Source organism: Euprymna scolopes, chromosome 17 (assembly GCF_053919585.1).
Source record: "Euprymna scolopes isolate OS-2025 chromosome 17, ASM5391958v1, whole genome shotgun sequence".
NCBI lineage: Eukaryota > Metazoa > Mollusca > Cephalopoda > Sepiida > Sepiolidae > Euprymna > Euprymna scolopes.
Genome location: NC_136498.1, coordinates 72,980,030 through 72,994,557, shown reverse-complemented (window position 1 = coordinate 72,994,557; position 14,528 = coordinate 72,980,030). Strand labels below are relative to the sequence as shown.

General features: G+C 30.8%; 1 protein-coding gene across 1 annotated transcript in view; it reads right to left on the bottom strand.

Moving 5' to 3' along the window:
- The window catches only part of LOC145296788 (cyclic AMP-responsive element-binding protein 3-like protein 1), a 244,004-nt gene that overhangs the window by 42,445 nt on the left and 187,031 nt on the right, over nucleotides 1-14,528 (bottom strand). The window contains exons 4-5 of the mRNA XM_080142852.1: nucleotides 3,895-4,087; nucleotides 312-695 (exon numbers count right to left, since the gene is read on the bottom strand). Coding sequence (XP_079998978.1) covers nucleotides 312-695; nucleotides 3,895-4,087 — 577 coding nt within the window. The remainder of the gene's footprint in view (nucleotides 1-311; nucleotides 696-3,894; nucleotides 4,088-14,528) is intronic.

Genomic DNA, 14,528 nt, shown 5'->3' with positions numbered 1-14,528 from the left:
CAAATTTATGATGAGCGAGATGGGATGTGCCTTGCTGTTTCAGAATGTGTTCAAATTCAAGGGCGACAACCCAATTCGACTACCGAGATTTTGTTTATACTGAAAATAATTAAAGCGTTTTAATCGCTAAGAATCGTAAATTTTGATTTTTAAGTTAAAAAAACAAAAACAAAATAAAAACTACTTGATCAATTTATATGATTTTTGGAATAAGGCATCTTTGTTCCATGGCGGGTATCTACACCATAAAGATTTTTCTGTATTTTTTTTAATAAGTCAAATACTAAATTAGAACAACAAAAAAGTCTTACCAGAATGATCTGGACTAGTATTGATGAATTCATTTGGTTCTGATTTTATTGATATGGTTGATAGGATTTGGGGTTCTGCTTTCACTTGGCACTGTGTGACGGCGGTGGAGAAAATGATGGTGGGTTGAATACTGGATACTGGGTCATGGGTCATGGGGCAACTGCTTCCGCTGCTGATGATGATGTTTGGCTCTGGGTTAACAATAACGTTAGAATCAGCATTAATGTTAGTGTTGGTGTTGGTAGTTATCGACTTGTTGCCAGCGCTATTTTTGGCTTCAGTTTCCATCGGTTCTTGCTTGACAGTAACTTGCGACGCATTGTACGTTTTCTGGGACAAATCAAGCGCTCCATGGTTGTTGTCAAATATATCAACATCAATATCTTGAATAAAATAAAATAAAATAATTATTAGAAGCAAAGAGAAAACTTAAAAATATATATATATATATGAAACCAGCAGGCCGCCCGGTGTTACCCGGTCGTAAGATTCGCTTATATATGATAGTTTAATTCATGCAGATTACGTATTTATTATTATAGACAATTATCTATCGGTTATTATATTGAACCTAATATATGGTAGTGAGATCAAAACTAAAAAATATATATGTGATTTGGGTGCCATCAGCTAGAATCGAAACCAAAACATACAAATCTCCATCCTCATTCCTTAACCTCTGAGCCACGTCCATATGCATATATATATATATATATATATATATATATATATATATATATTTAAAGAAATAAACAGTAAGATGGTCAACATCTTGAAATTTGGAATATAGACTTTTGTCATAAATATATTTACTTGTTATCCTGTTTTTTAAAATATGGAATCGCCTGATCGTCGAAAATAAGAGGCAAGCAAGATCCACAGAGTTTTATAATTATATAGATTTGGGAGGGGGGGGGGGAGAAAAAATAAAACAAGAATATAACGATTCTGAAGTTTTGAGATGAGGATTGATTATTCGTAGGATTTGGATTCTTCAGACTACTGTTCTCATCTTAAGTGTTATTCTCTTAAAGTTGCAGTCGATGTAACTTCCAGCCTTCGTCAGGTATCTTGCTGAATTCAGAAATGTTTCTGTCAAACACGGAATTCCAAACGAAATCGTTTATTTAATCCACAGGATTAACATGCTCTCGTTCCATCAGCCATAACTGAGTAGAAATCTTAGGTAATTCACAATTGTATTTAAACTGTCGCCCACACTGAGGATTGAACCTTCAACCTCCAAAAAAAGTAACATTATAACTGAATTTTACTAAGTACTTTATCCACTATCCAACGGGTTCTTGATAAGAACAGTAGTTCAAATAATCCAAGTAAAATAATAATAATAATAGGGACCTCCATTTTTTGCACAAAATTGGTGGCATCATTTTGTGTTTAAATTAAATATTGGCAGATGGTCAAAGTTTTAAATATAAATAATGAAATTAACGTGTTTTTGCGATTATTTTGCTTTGTTAGACGTTCATATTTATACAAATATTATATTTATTACAAATTATAAACTTATTATTTAAAAATATTTATGTATTTGTCTGCTGGATTAATATTTTTCTTATACAATGAATATGTCAATTCAAATAATGTATCAATAAGTTATGTTATGTGTCCCCATACATTTTTGAGAGAAGAAAAAACAAACAAAAAAAAAACAAACAGTATTCACTAGTGACAAATACAATTATATTTACAGTAATATTTTGAAATTGCTGCCATTTTTTATATTTGACAGCAATAGTCATTTTTATATCATACAAGCTGTATATACCTGGGGTTGCCAGGTTGAAGCATATTGATGGGCGGAGGTTTTAATTCCATACTGTATAAAATATACTGAATATCTTAACTTCTTATTAGTTTCCTGAAAGTAGATCACATGTTGGGTCTATGGAAGCATAAAATAGATCAATTTTCGTCTATGAAAATTTAAATGCGAAATAGCTTAAAGGGGGAAATAACTTTTACAACTTAAATAAACTTACTTCCCTTTTTAAAGGCAACTGAGGCAGTCTGATAACAATTGAAAATAATTTAAATATAAATTAAATTAAAAAATAAATCAATTTTAAATAACATTTCTAAATAGAAAAATGAAGACATTTTTATTGCCACAAATAATTAACATGGCGCCAATTATAAAAATAGATTTTCTTTAAATTCTTTTATTACAGAAGGTACACTGTTTAAACTTTGTGGTATTAAAAATGTCTTCATGTAAACATGATTTTAGTCTCGCATTTTCATATGCTGAAAAATTTTTTTTTTTTATTACCAGTTTATACCAGTATATTTCCAGTTTATTACCAGGATTCTTTTGAATGATAGAAAAATTGTGATAATATTAACTTGTATTAAAGTTACATCAGGTTACATATATAGAGGGGATTAATTATGTGGTGCGTTTTGGAGGTACCTAAACAACAAAAAAAAGGAAACACAAATTAACCACACGATCTTAGATATTTGATTCTGGAATTCTGGAGATAAAGATTGATAATTTTAAGAATTAATGAGAATCTAAAAAAAAAAAAAATAAAAAAAACGAATGAGAATATAAGAAAAACGAATGCGAATATAAGAAAAAAAAAACGAATGCGAATATAAGAAAAAAAAAACGAATGAGAATATAAGAAAAAAAAAAAAACGAATGAGAATATAAGAAAAAAAAAAAACGAATGAGAATATAAGAAAAAAAAAAACGAATGAGAATATAAGAAAAAAAAAACGAATGAGAATATAAGAAAAAAAAAAAACGAATGAGAATATAAGAAAAAAAAAACGAATGAGAATATAAGAAAAAAAAAAACGAATGAGAATATAAGAAAAAAAAAAACGAATGAGAATATAAGAAAAAAAAAACGAATGAGAATATAAGAAAAAAAAAACGAATGAGAATATAAGAAAAAAAAACGAAGGAGAATATAAAAAAAACGAATGTGAATATAAGAAAAAAAACGAATGAGAATATAAAAAAAATAAAACGAATGAGAATATAAGAAAAATAAAACGAATGAGAATATAAGAAAAAAAAAACGAATGCGAATATAAGAAAAAGAAACGAATGAGAATATAAGAAAAAAGAAACGAATGAGAATATAAGAAAAAAAAAACGAAATGAGAATATAAGAAAAAAAAACGAATGAGAATATAAGAAAAAAAAATGAGAATATAAGAAAAAAAATGAGAATATAAGAAAAAAAATGAGAATATAAGAAAAAAAATGAGAATATAAGAAAAAAAATGAGAATATAAGAAAAACAAGAATGAGAATATGAAATAAACAAATGAGAATATAAACAAAAATAAATGAAAGGGAATTTAAGAAAAAAATGAACGAGCATTTTATTTTGTTCTTAAATCCTCATTTATATTTTTTAATGAATCTATAACAACAAAATGACGACAAAAATATTTAAAAATTAAAAAAAAAAATAAAATTAAAAAAAAAATAAAACCAGTCTTCTCAGTAGATTATATGAAATAGTATATTTTAATTTACATAATTAAAGGCGTGAATCAAAAATGTATTTTCTATCAAATAATGGAGTATGGTTTATTTACCTTTTCCAAAATCATCGATTTTGCAGAGAGCACCAATTGAAGAATTAAGACTTTGGTCGTTATTAATGGAATAACTATGTTCAGATGTAATACGTGGAGATGGAACAGCATCAGTTATCATTTTATCATTCAAAACAGGATCTTCTAATAAACTATTGAACCAGTCATGATCCGTGTACTGATCCGTACTGAGCTGAAATTTAAAAAAAAGAAAATAAATATAAATAAACAAAGATATTTTTTTCAATTAAATAAAGCATGATCATACACGCACATATATATCTACAGTATGAAAACATACCTATGACAAATAAACTACACAGAGACATCCAAGTTTAATTTCCACAAGCAATCATCAGGCTAAAGGTAACTTATTTGCCATACTTATACTTTAAGACTACTAAGCTCCATTCACGTATTCGGTACTGTAGAGGTAAATACGCGAAATAATATAAATATATATATATTAAACAGGCGGCAAAAAGAAAGTCTGCACCTGTAATTTTTTTCAAACTGCAAATTTAAGCTAAATTTATTGTAACTGTTTAAACACACTATATATACCCCATTTGATTGGCCTGTTATTCTTCTATAATTTTACCTGTTCATATCTGACTTTTAATGGAAATATTCTAGTGTCCACATCAATTTAAAAAAGTAACTTCAAATTGAGGAGGCAAAAAGAAAGTCCGCACAATGGAAAATTGTTATTTAAATGTAACTTTAGGACATTAATGCAACACAAATACAACAGGAACACATTGAACTAATTAATATTTCGTAGCATAGTCTTTATGCAATTTGACAGGCTGCAATCTTTTGAGAATTTCTTGAATTAGACTGCAGCAATACTCCAGGGAAAGGGCATTCCACTTTAATTTTTGTCCAAAGTTCTTCCAAATTTGAAATTTTATCATTGCATAGCTGTAATGCCATATGTTTTCGATAGGATTGAGGTCTGGAGATTGTGCAGGCCAATCCAAACACGGAATATCATACTCTTCCAGGAACCTCTTGACATTGCCGGCTGTGTTAATGGGAGCATTATCCTGCATGAAGATGGAATTATCATCTAAATTCCAACCAAAGTAGAGTAGAAAATGCTCACTCAACATATCATCGATACTTGGTCGAATTAATTAGACCTTGCAAACGAACTATAGGCCCTGGACCATTGGTACTAATAATGCCCCACACCAAAACTGAACCTCCACCACCTTGCAGCGTTGAAACTGAACACCTAGGATTAAATTCTTCGACTTTCCTCCAACAGACGTACTGCCTAACATCACTGCCTAGCGTATTGAACTTGCTTTTGTCATTAAAAAGCACTTTTGACCAATGTGAAGAGTCATGATCTTCATTGCATCTGACAAAGTCCAGACGGCGCTTTCTGTTCTTTACAGAAATCATTGGCTTACGTCTTGCAACATATGCTCGCAAATTAAATTCCTTTAATCTGTTCTTGACAGTAGAAAGAAAGCACTTTTTAACAAGATTCCACTGTTGTTGGATCTGGGGAGCTGTTTCAAATCTGTTTCTTAAGCTGCGGATCTTGATAGCATTCTTAGAAGTATGACTAAATTTAGGGGCCTCATGAACACTGCCAGTGTTTTAGTGCTGTTGCACAGTCTTTCGTACCATCTTCTCATCACGTTTCAATCTGCGGTCGATTTCTCGATTGGATAAACCAGAAAAGTGGAGATTAATGAGCTCCTGACGATTCCTAAGAGAAAATCGTGGCAAATGGACTAAATGTTACGTTGTATAACCTGGAGCAACAACAATTACAATTTGAGATGCTTTGTTGTCTGTTGGTGGATATTTTAAACTGATTTAGGGGCGATAATTTAAGCTGGTTTTAAGCAAATTTGTTTCTGTTTGCCTCTTCAATTTGAAGTTATTTTTTTTAAATTGATGTGAACATTAGAATATTTCAATTAGAAGTCAAATATCAACAGGTAAAATTATAGAGGAATAAAAGGCGAATCGAATGAGATATAGGTTGTTTAAACAGTTACATTCAATTTAGCTTAAATTTGTGGTTTTTGAAAAAAAATGACATGTACAGACTTTCTTTTTGGTGCCACTGTGTGTGTGTGTGTGTATATATATATATATATATATATATATATAGGTTAATTATTTACTTGAAATTTACTCGGTTTGTATATACCAATTGTAATGGATTAAAAAAAATCTTGATCAAAGTTTTTTTTTTTTTTTATAATGAAAAAATTTTTTTTATATAAATTAAAAAATCCAAGCTCAATGAATTCCTTTTTATTGGGTTCCAGAGCATATGTAGTGTAATATTTTTTTCTAAGTTCCAAATTTCAAGTTTTCCTAGTTGGTCATGTATTACTTTTCAAAAGGTAGCCATTACAATATTGTTTATTATGACTAACAAGCCTGCAAAATTATGTTATTACTGCATATTTAATCACGTACTCATCAGATGAGTACCTTAAAAAACATATAAAATCATTGTGTGTGTGTGTGCATATATATATATTCCATATTTACTATTATAGAGCCAATTCTTTATTGATTATTATATTGGACCTAATATATAATAGTGATTTAAAAAAAAAAAAAAAAAAAAAAAAAAAAGGACTTGTGTGCCATCAGTTAGAATCGAAACCAAAGCGTACGGGCTAAATCCATACATATACAAAAACTACAAAGGATAACGTTATTTAATCTATACTTTTTAATTAACGCATGCACAGAAAAAAAACAAAAATCGTGTGTAGCAGACTTACACCAGGCCAATATTGTTTTTCTTTTTCATTTATGACCCCCTTATCAGCTATTTTACCGGCCAAAAACCAAATCGAAAGTGTGCTACAGGTCCAAATACCCTATATATCAAATTTCAAATCTGTAGACCAAATATTTAGATACTAGTTTGGTAGAGAGTTTTTGTACACACACCGACAAGATTACTTATATATTTCCGTGTGCTAAGACGTTTTTATCTTTAATTCAACACAATTATGAAGAATGTAAAAACTATGCATAAATAAAATTCAGTGTAATAGTGAAATGAAACAAATCTCATAAGAAACCATAAAAAATGAATAATTAATTAACACTCATTTTTTAAAGGAATATGCAAATTAGTTAACCTTCATAAAATCAATTGCATATCCATGACAGAGTATATGAAGTTCGCTTTAATAATGTTTAAATAGAAAAAGTAGGCTTTTAATATCGATGTAAGAGCAAGACCCCCCCCTCCCCCACAAAAAAAAAAACAAAAAAACTCAACATTATATTACAGTATATATTGACAATATATCAGTACCGTTAGTGTAAAATCCAAACAAAGGCAACCAATATCTGGTCACCTATGTCGCACTCTGTTTTCGTCTTCCACCCCGCAACCCCAGGAAAAAAAATTTTCCCCTTGGGGAGACAACCATTAACAGAGGCTGATGAGAGTTTGACATAGGAGACCAAATATAAATCCCCTATGTCTGGATTTGAAACCGACGGTACCAATTTTGTCGTAGACTTTTGTAATACATATATAAATAATTATTACTCTCTTATTTTTAACTAGACTGGGTGCCCGGCATTGCCCGGGTGTTTGGAGGCGTGTGCTAAGCAAAAAAAAAAAAAAGTGGTAGTAGGCAGCCAGGCTCGAACCCATACCGTGAAGAAGGAAAAGAATGTGAAAAAAGAAAAAAAAAGAAAAACGTGACGTCTTTGCGTCCATCGCCAAAGTGGAAATGGCAAAGGTTTAAATTAAGGCTAGTCAATCGAAAAGAGGGGATGACTTTCGAAAATATCGGCAAAAAAAAGCGACCCTTCCTTGTACAAAAGTGCCTAGTTGAGGGTGAAGGAATTAATGTTTTTAGCCAATTTTTCGATATTTATCGTCCAAAGGATCAAGCTTCAAAGATACTGATCCTGTGAAAATCTGTCTCCTCTGTCGAAAGTTTTAGGCAAACATACATTTAAATAGACAGGTGATATTCATATTATAGATTTTTGTCTTAATAATTAAGTAGTTTGCTGAGATTTTCCTGAAGTAACTTTACATAATATGTGCCCGGTAGTGTTCTTAAATAGGTTTTGTATAGAAATGTCTACCATAAGTATTGATGATAAAAATAACCCGATTAAAGAAAGAACAGGCGATTTTGACCAGAGTTAACACCTTACAGAGTCTAACATTATAAGTTTATTTGAAAAGTTTTGTTACTATGCAATCCGAAATGCCAGACATAAAATCAACAGTAAGTTCTTTGATATGACAGGGGCGCATTCGAAATGAATGATTCAGCTTAGAGCACAATTGCACCATGATATTTGACTTTCATTTTAAACTTTCATTCAAGCTATTACATATAATTTTTTTTCATAAAATCCATAGTAGGTTCTCTACAGTGCAATATAGACTACAATGTATTGTGAATAAAGTCACTGCTGGGAGGAATGTGAAACTTACTCTGTGCACTGCGATGGGCCCCCAACTAGAGCAAGCAATCAATTTGATTGAAAAATAGGCGATTTCACCAATTTCGATGACTATAAAATATGGAAGTGTGAAATATTCGTTGATCATCATTCAATCCCGGGAAATGTCGGGTCTCCCTGCTAGTAACTAAATAAAGGTGTATGTCATGAATAGGGCTATGACAGCAGAATATTTTTATCATTGTTTTGACTCAAGTATATATCCGACACAGTTAATCAACCGAGAACCACATCACTCTATATAAAAGCATATTAGATATCAACGGATACACACTCGAGAGTAAAGATAATGAAAAGAATATGCTGTTGTTCCTAGTCATGAAATACATTAGTCTTGCCATAAAATTCGATAGGATGTCTTACGAAATGTTGAAATTTAAATGCCATTAACCATTATATTTTATTTTTTAATGGTGAAATAGACATAGTATGAAATATAATTCCCATCCTTTAAATTGGGTGCGAGCTCATCTATTATGCATGTTATAGAATTGAGTTAACACGCACAAATGGAAGTTACCTTTAGATAAAAATTTGATTTTTTTTTTTTTATTAGTGATAAATGAAATCTCGTCCATTTTTATTTAAATTTGCTGCTGATAACAAAGATGGCGTGCATTTTAATTTAAATTTATCGTGAATATCAAAGATGGCATCCACCTGAAAAGTATTTCTAGTTGGATGAAGTATTTTCTGAAGGGAAGCAAACTTAATTAAATTTTACTTTTTTGAAGAACAAAGTGACAAAGATCTCTAGAACTAGTTATTCAGAATAAGATATTCACTTTATAAGAAAGAACATATTGTGATACTTTGAGAAAGATTTGAATTTAATAAAGGAATATATGCCATTAAACCAATCAATCTTGCCATTAAATCGATAGAATATCTTACGAAATGCTTAAATTTAAGTGCTATAAATTCTTTGAAGTTTTCTCTTAAATACACATAGTACAAAATAGATATAATTCTCATCCTCAAACTTTAGTAGATTATCTCTTGCATATGTTCTATAATAAAATGGAATTTAATAAGTATAGGAAGTATAAGTGCAGGGAACATTTTATTTAACCGATACATAGGATCCTCATAGGTACTACTATTCTGGGTAAGAGTGAATCTGGGAATAATAATAAACAAGAGGTAAACCCACAATCCTCAAAGATCCCAAATTAAGTCCTAACCACCCACATACTCAGAATGGGTATGGGAGAGAGAGAGAGAGAAGTGGGTTAGAGTAGGTAGAAAAATAGGCGCTAATGAGAAAGGAGACAATTGTATGGCGGGGATAATTATCACTGACTAAGCAAAAATAAGCATATTTTGCAAGAGATAATTTAGGATGCTAAAATAATCAATTTTAAGTAAAAAAAAAAAAAAAAATCCTAGTTTCTATAGGATCTGAATTAAATTAGTTTTGGAAATCGACGAAGCAGTTAACGAATAAAAAAAATACACTAAAAAATACATTAAAGAATAAACTGAAAAATAAATTAGCGATTCTGAATAATGATGTCCACAAAAGGAATTTTAGTCCCAGAAATTGCCAAAACAATTTACAAAAAGGAAACAAATTAAACTAAAAATGAAACAAATCTTGGAAATTGCCGAAACAGTTCCTGAAAATAAACTAAAATTTAAACTAAAAAATAAATTAGTGATCATAATTATTAGAAATTTAAAACAATTTTTTTTTTTTTTAATCATCATATTTGAGGAGAGGTCTACTATTTTAAGGTGACTTTGAGCAGTTTATCAATTTTTTTTGGAGAAGGAGGGGAGAGATTAAATTGGCGCATAATTGTGAAGTACAAATGGATTTGTTGCGAAAAGCATTTCTCATAAACTACTTCGACAATTTCCAGAAGTTGTTTTATTTTTAGTGTGTTAATTTGTTTCCTTTTCGTAGACTGTTTTAGGAATTTCCAGGACTAACTTTATCAGCTCTTATAAGGATCATTGTTTCGACAATTTCCAGGACTTGTTTCATTTTTAGTTTGTTGATTAACTTGTTTCCTTTGCGCAAACTGCTTCGGCAATTTTTCACTCATGTAGAAACAAGGTCCTTTTTACTTAAAATTACTTCACTGTTCGATAGTTTATTATAACATCCTAAATCATCTTTTGCAAAATATGCTTATTTTCCCTTAGTTATTGCTAGTTATCTCTCCTAGATAATTGTCTCATTATAATTCTCATTAGATGGAGTTGAAGACCTTGCCTAAGGCTGCCAGAGTTATTGTTTTTGTCTTATTGTCTTTAATGGATTATTACATCCGATGTTACACCTTATCGATTTAATATCACCTAAAAATCGAGCAGAGGTTGAAACATAATGTTTAACAGATTTATTCAACAACTTACAGAGCTAAATGGTAAGGTAGAAGCCACTGAATGCCGAATGATTAAAGTCTGTGATTTCGGGAGCATTCACTCACTTCCCGAAATGTCATGGCCGATCTTTTTTTCCAAAGGTGATAATTCTTCCTTCTTCAGTCCAAGGGAAATAATCATTATTTTAGGTTTTGCCTCACAGAATTGGAGAAAACTCTTACGCAACTTACACATTATTCTGTTTATTACTCCTCCAAATCCAGAATGGGCCTGGAAGTGATGGTAACTAAGGCATAATTCCATACTTCCCGAAGTTCCCAAATTAGAGCCTCATGATCGGACTTATTTTAAGATCATTTCCAAGACCCTGCCAGAAATGTAGATACATAATAACTGTAAATTCATTTGATTATATAAAATGAAGTGCTTAAAAAGTAGGCCGATTCGAACGGTTTTGTTGATAATCTGTCAGAAGATTAAAATCTGATTAATTTTTGTAAACATTATCTGTAATCTAAAGTGGATGACGTAAAAAAAAAAAAAAAAAATGAAATCTATTTAGTTGCACCCGAGAAAATCTTTAGCAATAAGCCACTAACTCTTAAACGATATTACATTATAGAAATATGGCGAGGAGGACCGTATGATGTCTGGCCTTTACTTCCCAACACAGTATTTCTCATCACGTTTTACCTATTGAGGTTGTTCAGAAGTCTTGATACCTTCATGATATCATTAGACGACTAGTGTGATTGTAAGAGTAAAGAGCAGACGGAGTACTTGTGCCACTATTAGCCAGCTGTTAAGAGAAGAGTCTATCGGATATATATATATATATATATATATATATATATATATATGCAAGGTGATGATGCATGAAAGTGAAACTTGGCCAGTGAGAGGTGACGACATGTTTTGCATGAAGAGAAATGATACAAAAATAATGCAATGGATTTGTAATGTGAGTTTTAAAGACAGGCTTGTATTGGATGACTTTATAGGGGGGGGGTAATTTTGGACACTATAGGGAGATGCATGCAGAACAGGAAACTGCGATAGTTTGGCCACATTGAAAGAATGGATGAGAGTTCTTGGGTTAGTAGATGTAGATGAGAAAGCATGTTCAGTTTATAAGGTAAAACAAACGTGGGAACAATAAGGATGAACTTGAAAGATATAAAAACTTGTAACGCATGTAAAATGGTTTGGTTGTTGTTTTACAGTATATCAACCCTTTCCAGGTTATTTAATGTCGAATCCAGTAATTCTGGAAAAAATGTTTTTATGCTTAAAATTCTTTAGATCTTCAAATATTTATTCATGGTGTTTGCTTTGGTTGTTTTTAGAGAAAAAACTATTTTTATTTTTTTTTTTTTACTTTGCAGAACATGATTGAGTTTTGCAAAGAGAAAGGAAAAGAAAACAACATTAATGTTTGGTCCATCTTTGACCAGAAAGCCAGTATCTTCAGATAGCCTGATCTAATAATACCAAGCATGTAAAACGGACATTAAACTGAATATGATGACGACGTACGTAACTATGCAAGATTTCATGTTGATATGATTTTATATACATGGAAATGTTTCATGCAAGATTGTAACACGATACTATTAGCTGTCAATCCCACTCGGCTACATAATTCAATCACTGGATAACAAAATTAGTTCTCCAATTAAAAACATTTGAAATGTTGTAAACAACTAAAAGAAAACAAGATCGGGATCAGATTTTGAGAGGAAAAAAAAAATGTATTATGACGAACGTTCACAAAATCTTGAACTTCATGCAGACAATCAAGACACAGGAAAATGAACACCATGATAATGCACAATGGAAACAAATAGGACAGTTTATTCGCAGCAACGTGTATCACCTAGCTACTATCAAGGAAAGTCAACCGCACAACACAAAACCATTACCCTTAGTGATGAAAGGAATCTTACTTTTCCCCCAAGTCTGACACTATTACTGATTCTGTTAGAAATTCAGATTCCAATACAATTACAGATTTCGATTGTTTTTAAATCTGTAACTATTTAGCTCTAGAGTTTTGTTTGTTTTTTGTAATTTCGGACCAATGTGATGTGTGCATACTAGTGTTGGGATGATTAATTGGAAAAATCGGAGGATTTGAGGGTATCGGAATCAGTATCAGAATCGGAAAAATTGATGCCTATTTTCTGATGCCAAAACGATTCTTTTTTCTTTTATTTGATTTTGTTTAAAGTAGAATCTTCCAATGCTGGTAATAATGATAAAATAATAAACATTTATTGATTTTATAATATCAGTAAAGCTTAAATTGATAGATTACTCTCCACAAGTGTATTTTGATGTTTAGGAAAATATCTACATATTTAACATGTGTTTTTACGAAGATTGGGGAAAATAACAATCTTATAGTTAAATATTTAGAGATTTATAAAAAATCAGAATCGGTAATTGTATCAGAATCATGAATTTAGCACGGAATCGGGGGAAAAACATTGGAATCGTCCCATCACTAGTGCATATATTTCCAAATGTAAAAATACACTTCTGAGAAATTATCTATAGATTATAGTTTAACTTATGATTTAAAAACAATAACTATCTATCATTGCATTATTAGTACCAGCAATGGAAAATTAAGTTTTAAACAAAAAATGTAAAAAATCGACTTTGGTATGAGAAAATAGGCACAAATTTTCAGATTCTGATTCCAATATCACAATATGTTCCAATTTTCGATTCTAACTAAACATACCAACACTACCCTTAACCTCACTAAAATCTTAAAACTTCCGATTAACATATATATATATATATATATATATATATATATATATATATATATATACATACATATATATATATAGCCAGCACTGAACCTGCTAAAGAAATTCTCTCCCATGTTATTACTAGTAGTCGTAAGATTTGACATATAAAAAATAAAAAGGGAGAGATCTATGATTATCTCCCTTGCGAGTCGCTTAAAAAAAAACAAAAAACAAAAAAAAAAACGGAAATGTATCTCATCTTGCGTTGTCTGTTGATTTATTTCAGAATTTTTATAATCCAACATATATTACATACAATGTGATAAGTGCCAAACTTCTACATCAGTATCCCAGCCAGCCCATTACACATCCCGATTTAAGAACACTTCAACACACAAGTATCCTTTTTTAGAAAGCACTTAAATTTAAAGATGTAAATAATAACTTGTGGCTACTGAAAGAAATACTGGCAAACTTAGAATTAAGGAGGCGATACTTATAACTAGACTCAAACTACAAATTAAGAAACTCACCACTGAATTCTTAATATAACATTCCTATATAACACATGCACACAAATTAAAATAAATTATTTTATTAGTTTTAAAATGACTACATTGTGACAATATCTCCATGAATAGTTAGATACAATATTAATTTATTTTTTATTTCGGACTATTATTCTCATCTTTATTAGTTGTTCATCTTTTATTTATTGTTGTTTTTTCACAACGTTTTGACCAACTATTCCTCTGGCCTTCGTCAGGTGGTAACGGATAGGAACCTCTAATCTAACTGCATTCTCAGCAATTACTGCCATCCATAGTTGTTGTCATCTCACCACGTTTTGGCCAAGTAAACCTCTGGCTGGCTTTGGGTAGGATTGAAATCGCTATCTTCAGACAATGTTCATCTGGAACCGTAGAGATTCAACGTCTATCAACTGCGCCAAGGGCGGTCGAGGTTGGATTCTTTGATCTTATAAATCCACGTTTATTTATTATCTGATCTTCCATAGTCAGGTCCGTACCGATTCGTATATATGTATTA